This window comes from Canis lupus, chromosome 21 (genome assembly GCF_048164855.1).
Source record: "Canis lupus baileyi chromosome 21, mCanLup2.hap1, whole genome shotgun sequence".
Lineage (NCBI taxonomy): Eukaryota > Metazoa > Chordata > Mammalia > Carnivora > Canidae > Canis > Canis lupus.
Window position 1 is genome coordinate 16,130,274 of NC_132858.1, and position 12,519 is coordinate 16,142,792.

At 33.7% G+C, this 12,519-nt stretch overlaps 1 protein-coding gene across 1 annotated transcript; it reads left to right on the forward strand.

Moving 5' to 3' along the window:
* The first annotated feature begins 1,331 nt into the window (after positions 1–1,331).
* LOC140613387 (olfactory receptor 1165-like) lies at positions 1,332–2,282 on the forward strand. Its single transcript, XM_072791916.1, has one exon. The coding sequence runs from the start codon at positions 1,332–1,334 to the stop codon at positions 2,280–2,282; it is 951 nt and encodes a 316-aa protein (XP_072648017.1).
* The last annotated feature ends 10,237 nt before the right edge of the window (positions 2,283–12,519 follow it).

Below are 12,519 nucleotides of genomic sequence, written 5' to 3' on the forward strand. Positions count from 1 at the left end.
GAATTTAGAGAGCCATTTTTTTTTTTTTTAAAGTAGATACCCATAACTAAATGCATGAAGTTCACTACAGGTCAACCCAATCTTCTATGTAACGGAAAATGTGATCATGTACCTGATGCTTTGCTCCTGATTAGTGGTAGATTTAACGATAAGCTGGTGCTGGTTACAGACAAAGCTAAACTTTGTGAAAGTTCACAGATGTGTTCAAGATGACAGCAACATATTCACTGTGTCTCCATGTCCACTTCTAGATTTAATCATGTGAAGTTTTAAAAAAATTACTCATGTGAAATGTGTAATGTTTAAACTTCTGTTGGTTTATGGAAACAAAATACTCATATTTTTTAATCTAACGTATTTTTTCCCATTCTTCACCATTCAGGCTTGTTGCATCAGAAAAAGGCTTTGCGTTGTTGTTGTAAGAGATATTTCTTTTTCAGTACTATATATATATATATATAGAGAGAGAGTGTGTGTGTGTGTGCACACGTTATAATCACTGGTAAATAAGCAGACTTTTTTCCACTTTGATACAGTTTGTACTACCGACAGCATAACCAACAGAAGATAGTTATGTGAAGCTTTCAAGACTTATTTCCAAGACACTGCTTCTAAAAACAGTTTTAAATGATTAAGCATGTTGAGCCTTAAAAATGACCATCTGATGGGGATGTAATTGACAGAACATAGTTATTATTGAAATTTTTTACCAGACCAAGTATAGAGCCTCTTAAGTAGATGTTTTGTGAGTCCCTGATAATAAGATATACTGAGAATAGATAAACATTCAATATATCAATAAATATTTGTGATTATCTGATGATGTATTCCCCCCAAAAAATTTACTATTCTGTTTTTCTTTATGTATTAGAAATGTTTAAAAAAATTAAAAAAAAAAGAAATGTTTAATCTTCCCAAAGCCACTTCTGCTGCAGTCACATGACTACTATGATACGCTCAATTGTTTCCTGATTTTGCTGTTTCCTTTGTACTCATATACTTCTATTTTATCATGGGGCCATTCAAGGGGCTCAGGATCATATATATTTACAGATCATTTATGTCACATACTACTGATAAGTCCTATTCTTATTCCTTATTTTCCAGATGAAGAAACTAAAGCCCTGAATGATACAGCTAATTCCGCAAAAAGTCAGTAAGTTGTTAAGTAAGATTCTAAAGTGAAGCAGAGCACCCATGAGAACCTGCTGGCCATATTGCCTTCCCTGCCTTACACAGACCTGCCCCAATTTCTTTCTACTCTTCCTTCTCAAGTTCTGCTGCTCAGTTTTCTGTTCTTCTCCTTTATTCGTCTTTTAAAATCAAGAGCCATGGAACTAGATGAAGGAAATCAGAGCTCTGTGACCACATTCATTCTCCTGGGTTTCTCAGAATACCCACACCTCCAGATGCCCCTCTTCCTGGTGTTCTTGACTGTCTACACGGTCACTCTGGTGGGGAATCTGGGCATAATCATGGTCATAAGGATCAATCCCAAACTCCACACCCCCATGTACTTTTTCCTCAGCCACCTATCCTTTTTGGATATTTGTTATTCCAGTGTCTTTACACCGAAACTATTAGAAACCTTGGTCACAGAAGACAGAAGTATCTCCTTCAAAGGATGCATGGTGCAATTTTTCTTCATTTGTGCATTTGTAATTACGGAAATGTTCATGTTGGCAGTAATGGCCTATGACCGATTTGTGGCTGTCTGTAACCCTCTGCTCTACACAGTTGCTATGTCTCAGAAACTCTGTGCCCTCTTGGTAGCTGGAACCTACACGTGGGGTGGCATATGTTCCTTGACACTCACATACTCTCTTTTGGAACTATCCTACTGTGGTTCCAATATCATAAATCACTTTGGCTGTGAGTATTCTGCCATCCTCTCTTTATCCTGTTCTGACCCCTACTTCAGTCAGATGACATGTTTGGTCATTTCTACATTCAACGAGGCTTGCAGCCTCCTGATTATCCTGGCCTCCTATATATTCATAGTTGTCACCATCATCAAGATGCCTTCTGCTGGTGGACTCCAGAAGGCCTTCTCCACCTGTGCCTCCCACCTGACCGCCATCACCATCTTCCATGGAATAATCCTTCTTCTCTACTGTGTGCCCAACTCCAAAAGCTCGTGGCTCCTAGTCAAAGTGGCCACGGTGTTTTTTACTGTCATGATCCCCATGTTGAACCCCCTTATTTACAGCCTGAGGAACAAAGACGTGAAAGACACAGCCAGGAAGTTAATCCATACCAAACTGCTTTCTCACTCAATGTGATTTTGATTTTTACACACACACACACTTTAAATATTTTTATACATTGCATTGATGGTTATTAATTTTTTCTTCAAATAATTGGAGAAAATTTATTCAGGAAATCAGTTAATTTATATACATCTGTGATTATTAAGTCTCACTGCACTTAAAAAAAAAATCACTCGCAGGTGAAAAGAAAAGAAAGAAAGAAAATTCTGCTCAAGTTCCACTCCCAAAGCATAGATCAGGGGCCTCTAAAGAAGTCCTTGTCCTACCTCCCAGAACCAGTGAATATGTTACCTTTCATGTTCCCTTTCTCCCCTCACTCCTTATTCTTCCCTTCTCTTCCTCTCTCAAATCATGAACTATGACAAACAACACATAGAGAAGCAATTTTGAATAATTTTTCTGTGCATTACCTTCTCCAAGAAAGTAAAGACAAAACATTATCTGCAACTTTCAAAATACTCATAAGCATTTTCTAATCATTGCTTCTTCAGCATCCCTAGGGGCAAACTCCACTGTGGAGTTTGTGACAGTCAGAACTCTTTCTGTTTAGCTACAAGCCCTATGAATTGGTTATTAGAGTATAAATGTTAACCTTGCCTCCTTTTGAAATTCATATAAGTGAAACCTTAGAGTATATATTCCATTATGTCTGGCTTCTTTGGCTCAACATTTGTTTTAAATGGATGTTGAAGTTATTAGCTGTAATAGTAGTTCATTTCTATTGGTGAAGAATGTTCCATAAAATAAATATGCCACGATTGGTTTATTTATTCTGTTAATAGACTTTTAGTTATTTACTCTTCTTGGGTTTTATGAAAATGCTATGAACATCCTTGCACAGACATCTGCTGCCCTCACATGAGCAAGCATTCTTTTGGTGGGATGTGTCCTATGACTGAAAGTTCTGGATTGCAGGGAGCTGGTTTTTTCTCTTTTACTAGATGCTTTTTTTTTTAATTTTTAATTTTTATTTTTTTATTGGTGTTCAATTTGCCAACATGTAGCATAACACCCAGTGCTCATCCCATCAAGTGCCCCCTCAGTGCCCGTCACCCAGTCACTCCCACCTCCCGCCCACCACCCTTTCTACCACCCCTTGTTTGTTTCCCAGAGTTAGGAGTCTCTCGTGTTCTGTCTCACTTTCTGATATTTCCCACTCATTTTTTCTCCTTTCCCCTTTATTCCCTTTCACTATTTTTTATATTCCCCCAATGAATGAGACCATATAATGTGTGTCCTTCTCCGATTGACTTATTTCACTCAGCATATTACCCTCCAGTTCCATCCATGTCAAAGCAAATGGTGGGTATTTGTCGTTTCTAATGGCTGAGTAATATTGCATCAAATGATTTTCCAAAGTTGTATTAATTTAAATCCCCCGTATATAGTGTGTGATTTCTAATTATTGCCCATTCTTGCCAACATTTTTTTAATTGAAGTTCGATTTGCCAACATATAATATAACACCTAGTGGTCATCTTATCAAGTGCCCTCCTCAGTGCCTGTCATCCAGTTACCCACATTTAATATTGTCACATTAGATATGTTAATATCTTCAGCATTGGTAGGTGAATAGTGGTATCTCATTTTGGTTATACTTTAAATGCCTCTTAGTATTGATGTGGTTGAATTTCTTTTTTAAAAAAGATTTATTTATTTATTTATTTATTTATTTATTTATTTATTTATGACAGATAGAGAGTAGAGGGAGGGGCAGAAGGAGATACTCTTCAAGCAAACTCCCTGCTGAGTGCGGAGCTGGACACAGGGCTCCATCTCATGACCCATGAGATGATGACATGAGCTGAAATCAAGAGTCCAATGCTTAACTGACTGACCCACCCAGGCATGCCTTGAATTTCTTTAAATATGGTTATTCGTAGTCATTTGAGTCTTTTCTTTTGTGAGATGCTTATTTAAGTTTTTTGCCCACTTTTCTATTAGGCAGTTGGTCTTTTATCATAAAATCTAGTTCATTTTAAATAAATAAAATACATTTAAATACATTTTATTTAGCTTAAATTACATAAAATACATTTTAAATACATTTTAAATAAAAATCCTTTGTTTGATAAAAGTACCATGACTATTATCTCCTAGTGTATGGCTGTCCACTCTCTTGATTATGTATTTAGGTCCACAGATTTCCTAATGTTTACTGAAGCAGGGTTTATTGAACTATTCCTTTACAGAGATATGCTTCTAATATCCTATTCATGATATATTTATTTCCTCTAAATGAATGAAGATATTCCCATATTTTATGTGCTAAGTTGTCCCAAAAATTTCATACATTATTATGTCTTTTCTATTATATTCTATCTTCTCTTGGATCCTAGATTTTATTTTTTTTTTCTCTTTACACTGGTTTTTTAATTTATTTCCAAGATCAAATTGGAATTAAATTTTGGTGTCATATGAAAATCAGCTGATTTTATTTTTTAACCTATGGATATATATTTTCCCAGCAATCTTTATTGTAAAGTCACTCCATTAGCACTAGCCCATAGTGCCAGGATTTCATAAAGTAAATGTCCCTATATGTTTAGCATACAAGCTTTCTATATGTCTCTCTCTGTTTTATAGCCATACCTATCCATAACTAACAATGTATGGTATCCAGTAAAGCCACTCCTGAAAAGTTACTTTTTTTCTTTCAGGTTAATTGAGATATCTTTTGAACCTCACCTTTTCAAACACATTTTAGTCATTCCTATTTGGATTTTAGGTAGAATTACAGTAGAAGTATAGATCCATTTGGAAAGAAATAGCACATTTGCATCTGTAAGTTTTCCAAATCATGAGCATGCTATATCTTTCTGTTTGTTTAGATTTACTTCAATTTTTGCAATAAACATTTTACTACATTGTTTTTCTGTAAAGTTCTTGCATATATTTTGTGAAACTAATCCCTGAGTATGTGATCTTTATCATACTATTTTAAGTTTCATTTGTAAGACATGTTATTTTTAGATCAGAATCTAATTTACTGTTATATGATTTTACTTTGGGCCACTCTACCAAAATCTCATAATAATTTTATAATTCTTTTGTAGATTAGTTTGGATTTTCAACATGCATATCATATAATCTCCAATTAAACATACTTTGATGTTGTTGTTTCCATTTTATTCCTTTTAATTACTTTTTTGTTTTATTTTGTTTTTGCTAACTGTCTAAGAATATCAGCATAATTTTGAATAAATATAGTAAAAGTAGGCATCCTTAATTTCCTCACCTCACAAAGAAGGCATTGAATATTTCATATTTAAAATGATGTTTTTTAGGTGTGCTCGAGTGGCTCAAGTCAGTTAAGTGTCTACCTTTGGCTCAGGTCATGTCTCAGATCATGATCTCAGGGTCCTAGGATGGAACTCTGCTCTGGCTCCCTGCTCAGTGGGGAGTCTGCTTCTCCCTTTCTTTCTGCCCCACCTCTCCACTCATGCTCTCTCTTTCTCTCTCTGTACTAAATAAACAAATAAAATCTTAAAAAAAATAAATGGTGTTTCCTATAGATTTTTGTACTTTCCTCCCTCCAGATTAACAAAGTTATCTGCTTTCTCTGTGTTTTTGCAATATTTTGGTTTTTGGTGAATAGATGTGGAATTTCATTAAGTTGCTTTTTCTTCATCTGAGTTCCTTTAATATTTTCATGTGGCAACTTACATTTTTTTAATTTTCTACTATTAAATCAAGTGGTTTTTGTACTGAGAGCATGAATTTAAATGTTATATAATAGAATATTCTGTTAGTTGATTAGTTTGTGTCCATATTTTATTTATAATTAAAAATTCTATGTTCATGAGTATAATAGTTTTGTAATTTTCTTTTATTGTACCACCCTTGTTAGTTTTTGGCATCAAAATCATATTAGCCTCTTCAGATGAACTGATAAGAATGTCTTCTTATTTAACTCAATGAAAAATATTGCTTAATAGAATTCACTGAAACATAAGAGGATTTTTTAAAATATTTTATTTATTTATTCATGAGAAACAGAGAGAGAGAGAGAGAGAGAGAGGCAGAGACACAGGCACAGAAAGAAGCAGGCTCCATGCAGGGATCCTGATGTGGGACTCGATCCCGGGTCTCCAGGATCACGCCCTGGGCTGAAGGCAGATGCTCAACCGCTGAGCCACCCAGGTGTCCCCACAAGAGGATTTTTGATCACATAGGAATGTTTTCAATTATGAATGCCCTTCTAAAAATAGTGGTAAGAAAATCTAATCCCAATTTCTTCTTGAGTCAGTTTCATTGTTTTGTTTTCACTTTTTGGAGTTCATTCATTCATTTTTGCTGTTTTCAAAGTCAGCAGCACAACTTTTTTCATAATAGTTTCTAAAGTTGGAAGGAGCTATAGTTGTGATCAGTTTTCATTGCTGATACTAGTTATTAGCTATCTCTGCCTTCTCTCTCACTTGTTTAGATATATGAGACTTTAATTTTATTGGTTTTCTTAAACAGCCAGTTTTAGATTTGTTTATCCCTTATATTTTATATATACTATTTATTAAGTTCTTCTGTTTTTGCTTTTTAATTTTTTTTTCTTTCTTCAGATGTTTTCTTACTGAAAATACTTGTGACTCTATCTGAAGGCTCTTTTTTTTTTCTTTACTATTTGTGGGAGTATCTTCAGTCCACACATAGGCCAGGTTGAAAGTGCCAAGCAGTTAACATCTCCAAGAATAGCTCTCAACTAATGGTAGTAAATGGTAGTAGGTCCATAAATACCCCAATTTCTTCATTCCTTTGCAGGGTGGCAAATATAAATTAGGTTCTACATGTTCTTCCAGGAGTCCTCATTGGGACTGACCCAGTTGTCCACGCAAATAACCTGTTCATGTAATGTTGTCTCTCTTTTTCCTACTTAGTTTCAGGTGCTGCCTAAGATCATTTTCCAAATAAACTACTTGAATCCAAATCCTTGTTTTAAGGTCTGCTACTGTGGAAAATCAACCTCATATAGAATGGAAAACATTGTTGGAACATCTACGAGAGATACATGTAATAGCTATTATGAAAGAGCTCCTACTTACAGTGAAGTACAAAAACTCCAATAAATATTAGCAAACATATCACTTACCAGAGTTTATCCCCTGGGCCAGATCCTATACCCATGCCTTAACTATCATGTGGGCACGTTGGCTCTGTATAGCTGAGGTCAGTCCTGATGGAGTTCACTGCTGGGAGAATAAGTCCCTCCTTGAAGAGGGATTTGTATGGTGCATTTCTGTGCCCACCACAACAAGAAGGGAGGGGTGGTGGATCAAGCATTCTCACATTGCTGGTAAGAGTAGAAATTAGCAGAATTACTTTAAAGAGTAGTTTGGTAATAGTTATTCTAAGAAAATATACATAGCAATACTACTTCTGAGAATTTATCCTAGAGATACTTTGAAAAAGAAAGTAGAGAGATATACATGTAGATACTTCTGAAGCATTATTTATAATAGCAAAAGACTAAAGAATCTGAAATACTCATTGGTATGTGTTTGGCTTATAAATTATAGTATTTTTTAAAAAAGAACATACTGTGTAACCATTAAAAATCCTGTCTTTTTTAAAAAATATTTTATGTATTTATTCATGACACACACACACACACAGAAGCAGAGACACAGGCAGAGGGAGAAGCAGGCTCCCCACAGGGGGACTCAGTCCCAGGACTCTAGGATTTTCACTTGAGCCAAAGGCAGACGCTCAACGACTGAGCTACCCAGGTGCCCCAAAAGTGTTGTCATTTTTATATATACTCATATTGACAAAATAAACTGTTCCAGAAAAATTGAGCAAGAACCACACAGTAGTCCTAATTTAACTTCATTTATGTAAGGAGTTCATCTGCATATCTCTGTATATATGAATATATAAATGCACGGTTTCTTGATGATCCAAAACAAATAAACAAAAATAGGTAGCATGTGGAAAACCTGATGGGTTGACAGGCAGAAGCATGAGGGAGATTTCTTTTATCCTATCTTTGAAATCACCTTAGGTAAATATTATCTAATGAAAGACCATTACATTTAATTTATCACAAATGGTTTTAATATAGAAATTGTTGAGTGAAGTAAGTCAATCGGAGAAGGACAAACATTATATGTTCTCATTCATTTGGGGAATATAAATAATAGTGAAAGGGAATATAAGGGAAGGGAGAAGAAATGTGTGGGAAATATCAGAAAGGGAGACAGAACATAAAGACTCTTAACTCTGGGAAACGAACTAGGGGTAGTGGAAGGGGAGGAGGGCGGGGGGTGGGGGTGAATGGGTGACGGGCACTGAGGGGGGCACTTGATGGGATGAGTACTAGGTGTTATTCTGTATGTTGGTAAATTGAACACCAATAAAAATAAATTTATTATAAAAAATAAAATAAAATCTTAAAAAAAAGAAATTGATGTTTAAAAATGTTGTCATGGTCTGTCAATTTTGCAATCACCAAGGTATCTGCTTCTAGTTTTTTCTTTACGTAGATTGATGGTAGATGCCTATATTCACAGATAAAAACACACATTATACAAGTAATAGATATAAATATACGTTAATATATTTGTATTTTGTGTATTTCAATATTTACATAATTGATCTATACATTTCAGATTGTAAATATATTATATTACAAATATCCATATATTACTTTGAGAGCCAGATTATATTGAACCTGTAAAAATTGAAATAAAATTTCATTAAGATTTATCATCACTCTTTTATTCCATAAGTTTAGAAGAATTGCTATTGTCTTCCTTGAACTGTAATATTATGCATCACTTTTGAGTCAATACTTATTTTAACAATTTCTGGCAATATTGATATTTTATATCAATCTTAGCTTATTTCATGAAATTATGAACTTTCAATCTGTTTTCAGATTTTGGTTATTTTACTACTTATAATTGACTTATATTTCCAGAAATTTTCCATTGTGCTCTATTGTGTGAAGAGTTATAGGGGGTTTCAAATACTATAGAGAGTTAATGGTCTGGGGAATGGTCCAATTCCTACTTCTAATTAGCAACACAGTCTTGGAGTACTTACAATAATTACCAGATTGTTAATATCCAGAATCCAATTATCTATATGAAAATCACATTTTATGACCAGGTAGACATTAGAATCTCATGATAATTCCATTTTTTTTATTTCAAGAAACAACTGAGATGATATGTATAGAATTGCTTTATAAGTTGTAATTTTAGTTTGTAAGTTTATGGCTAAAACAACACTATGAGATGTTAATTTTCTTTTCATTTCACAAATATTAAATATATTACTGAGCTATACACTAAATAAAATGCACTGGGAGCTGAAAGTGTCAATAAGGAGATATACAAGAAAAACAATCAAAACACAACCTTAAGATAATTGCTATAATGAAATGTGTCCTTAGTTAGCTGTAATTTTGTGGGATCTCTTTACATGAAGGACTGGGATTTGAATCCTGACTTTTATACATATCAATTTTGTGACTTGGAAAATTATACGTTATGTTTAGTTTACCTTTTTGTGATACATGTGTATTATTAGAATATTGCATGTAAATTTGAATTCACTAAATAAATTATATTTTGTTAGTAATTAAGAATTTGAAAATGTTATTTACTACCCCTTACACCTCTGACCTCCAACCCCCATTTCCATGGCCATAGACACTAAAAACAAAGTGGCAAATGGTATAACAAAATAATTCAAAGTGGAGGCAAATGTGGATATTGAGAGGCTACTTGTTACATTTATACTATTTCAGGTCTAAGGTGATAGTGTCTTGGCATAAAGCAGCAATGGCTGTGATGGTGGAGAGTCAATGAAATGGGCCTATTTAATATGAATGTTGACATTTTAAAAATAAGTTTTAAAATTTTTAATAATTTCCAATTTATAAAATAAATTGCAAAGATACTTCAGAGTTTCCATACACATCTTATTCATTATCCACATCGCTAACATCTTATGAAATTACCATAATGCATTTTCAAATGCTTCTGCACAACAAAGGGAATAATAAATCATAAAAAGGGAACCTAAAGAATGGGAGAAAATATTTAGAAGCCATATATTTTATAAAAGATTAATCTATATTTCTTATGAATAAGGAATTCATCAATTCAATAGCAAAAACAAAACAAAACAAAAACAAAACAAAAAACTAAGAACCAAACCTGAAAGTTGACTAAGAACTTGATTTAGACATGTCTTCTAAGATATACAAATAGCCAATAGATATGTTAAAAAAATGTTCCATGTCACTTAATCATCAGGGAAATGCAAATAGAAATAATCAAAACAATAAAATTCTCATATGTATATGTATAAGTGTTGGTTAGGATGTGAAGAAGTTGGAACCTTTATTCATTATTGACAGTAATGCAAAATGGTACAGTTGCTATAGAAAACAGTATGGAAATTCTACACAAAATTAAAAATTTACCTAATATGTGATTTAGTAATGCTACTTCTGGATTTTTGTTGAAAGAATTGAGCTCAAGATTTCAAAAATATTTTAGCATTCCTATGTTCATTGCAGAACTATTCACAATAGTTAAGATGCAGAAACAGCCTAAATATCCATGGACAGATAAGTGGAGAAAGAGAATGTGGTAGATATGCAATGGGATACAATTATGCCTTAAAAAGAAAGGATATTCCACAATATGTGACCACATGGATGAACTCTGAGAATATTAAGTAAGTTAAATAAGCTAGTCACAAAAAATAAATTTGACTTATATGAAGTATCTAAAATACAAATTTGTAGAATCAGAGTGGAATGATAGTTGCTAGGGACTAGGGGAAGTGAGAAAGGGGAGTTACAAATCAGTGGGTATATTTTTCAGTTAAAAACGATGAGTAAGTTCTAGAGATCTGCTATACAAAATAGTATTTGTAGTCAACAATATGTATTGTACTCTTAAAAATCTCTTAGGGTAGATCTCACATTAAGTGTTCTTACTACAATAAAATGAAAAATTTGAAAAGAAGAATTGTACCTCACTGGGGGAAATGGGTGGCTCAGTCAGTTGAACAACTGACTCTTGATTTTGGCTCAGGTCCTTGTCTCAATGTACTGAGATTGAGCTGCATGTCAGGCTCCACACTTGGCACAGAGTCTGCTTGAGATTCTCTACCTCTCATCCTGCCCCTCCCCCTGCTGGTACACACTATAAATTAATTAATTAATTAATTGATTGATTAATTAAAACCCTCTTTTTTTAAAGCATTAGTATATTATGGTCACTAAAATCTAAACTTCATATAGATTATTTTTTTTACCTCCTCAATGGTCCCTTTCATGTCTGAGTTCCAACCCAAGGTTACCACATTGCATACAGTTATTGTGTGTTCCCAGTCTACTCTGGTCTGTGATAGGTTTTCACTCTTTTCTTCTGTTTCTTGACTCTGACAACTCTAATGAATACTGGTTAGATATCCTGTAGAATGCTTCCAAATACAAGTTTGCATCATGAATTTTTCACTTTAAGCTGGGATGATGAGTTTGGGAGAAAAAAAGGTGAGAAAAAAGGAAGCTTAAAAAAAAACAAAAAAAATTTAAAAAAATTAAAAAAAATTTTTTTAAAAAGTGAAGCTTTTGTCATCACAAGGCTTCAGGGGGTAAATGATATCCTCAATACATCACTGATGATGGTCACCTTCATCCTTTTTCTTAAGGTAGTGTTGTCCAAATATTCCACACTAATTTGAAATGCAGTTGAGTTAATAACAGCTATTTCTGGATTGTTCTTCTCTTTTCTTATTTCAAGCTCAATAGCCCATGTGTTCTTCAGTTAATACATATTATTTTAATAATTTGATTTCTAAAGGCAATTAGTGGAATAGATGTGGTCATGTAATTATCCCTAATGCTTTACAAGAAAATGCATATACAACAATGACACAAGAGACAGAGTTTTAACTGATTGTATGTTTTGTAGTACACTGAGGAACACTCCAATTATAATTCTCTGTGGTCTCTATCTTCATAGACATGGAGGCAGATATAAGAACCAGAGTTCGGCAAGAGTTTAGATTGTGGATTTATCTTTCAGGTTTTTTCTTTGTATTTCCTAAGATTTCTTATGTCCTGGAAATAAAATGTCATTTTACTGGCATACCTATTAAAATATACTGCTATTTTATTTCAAACCTCAAGCCTGTTGCTATTTTAAAGAATGTTTTATTACTAAGAAGAAAAATGCCTGAGATTCATTAATCATAAGAAGAAATTCTCTGTAAGTTAAATAAGCACTGCTGG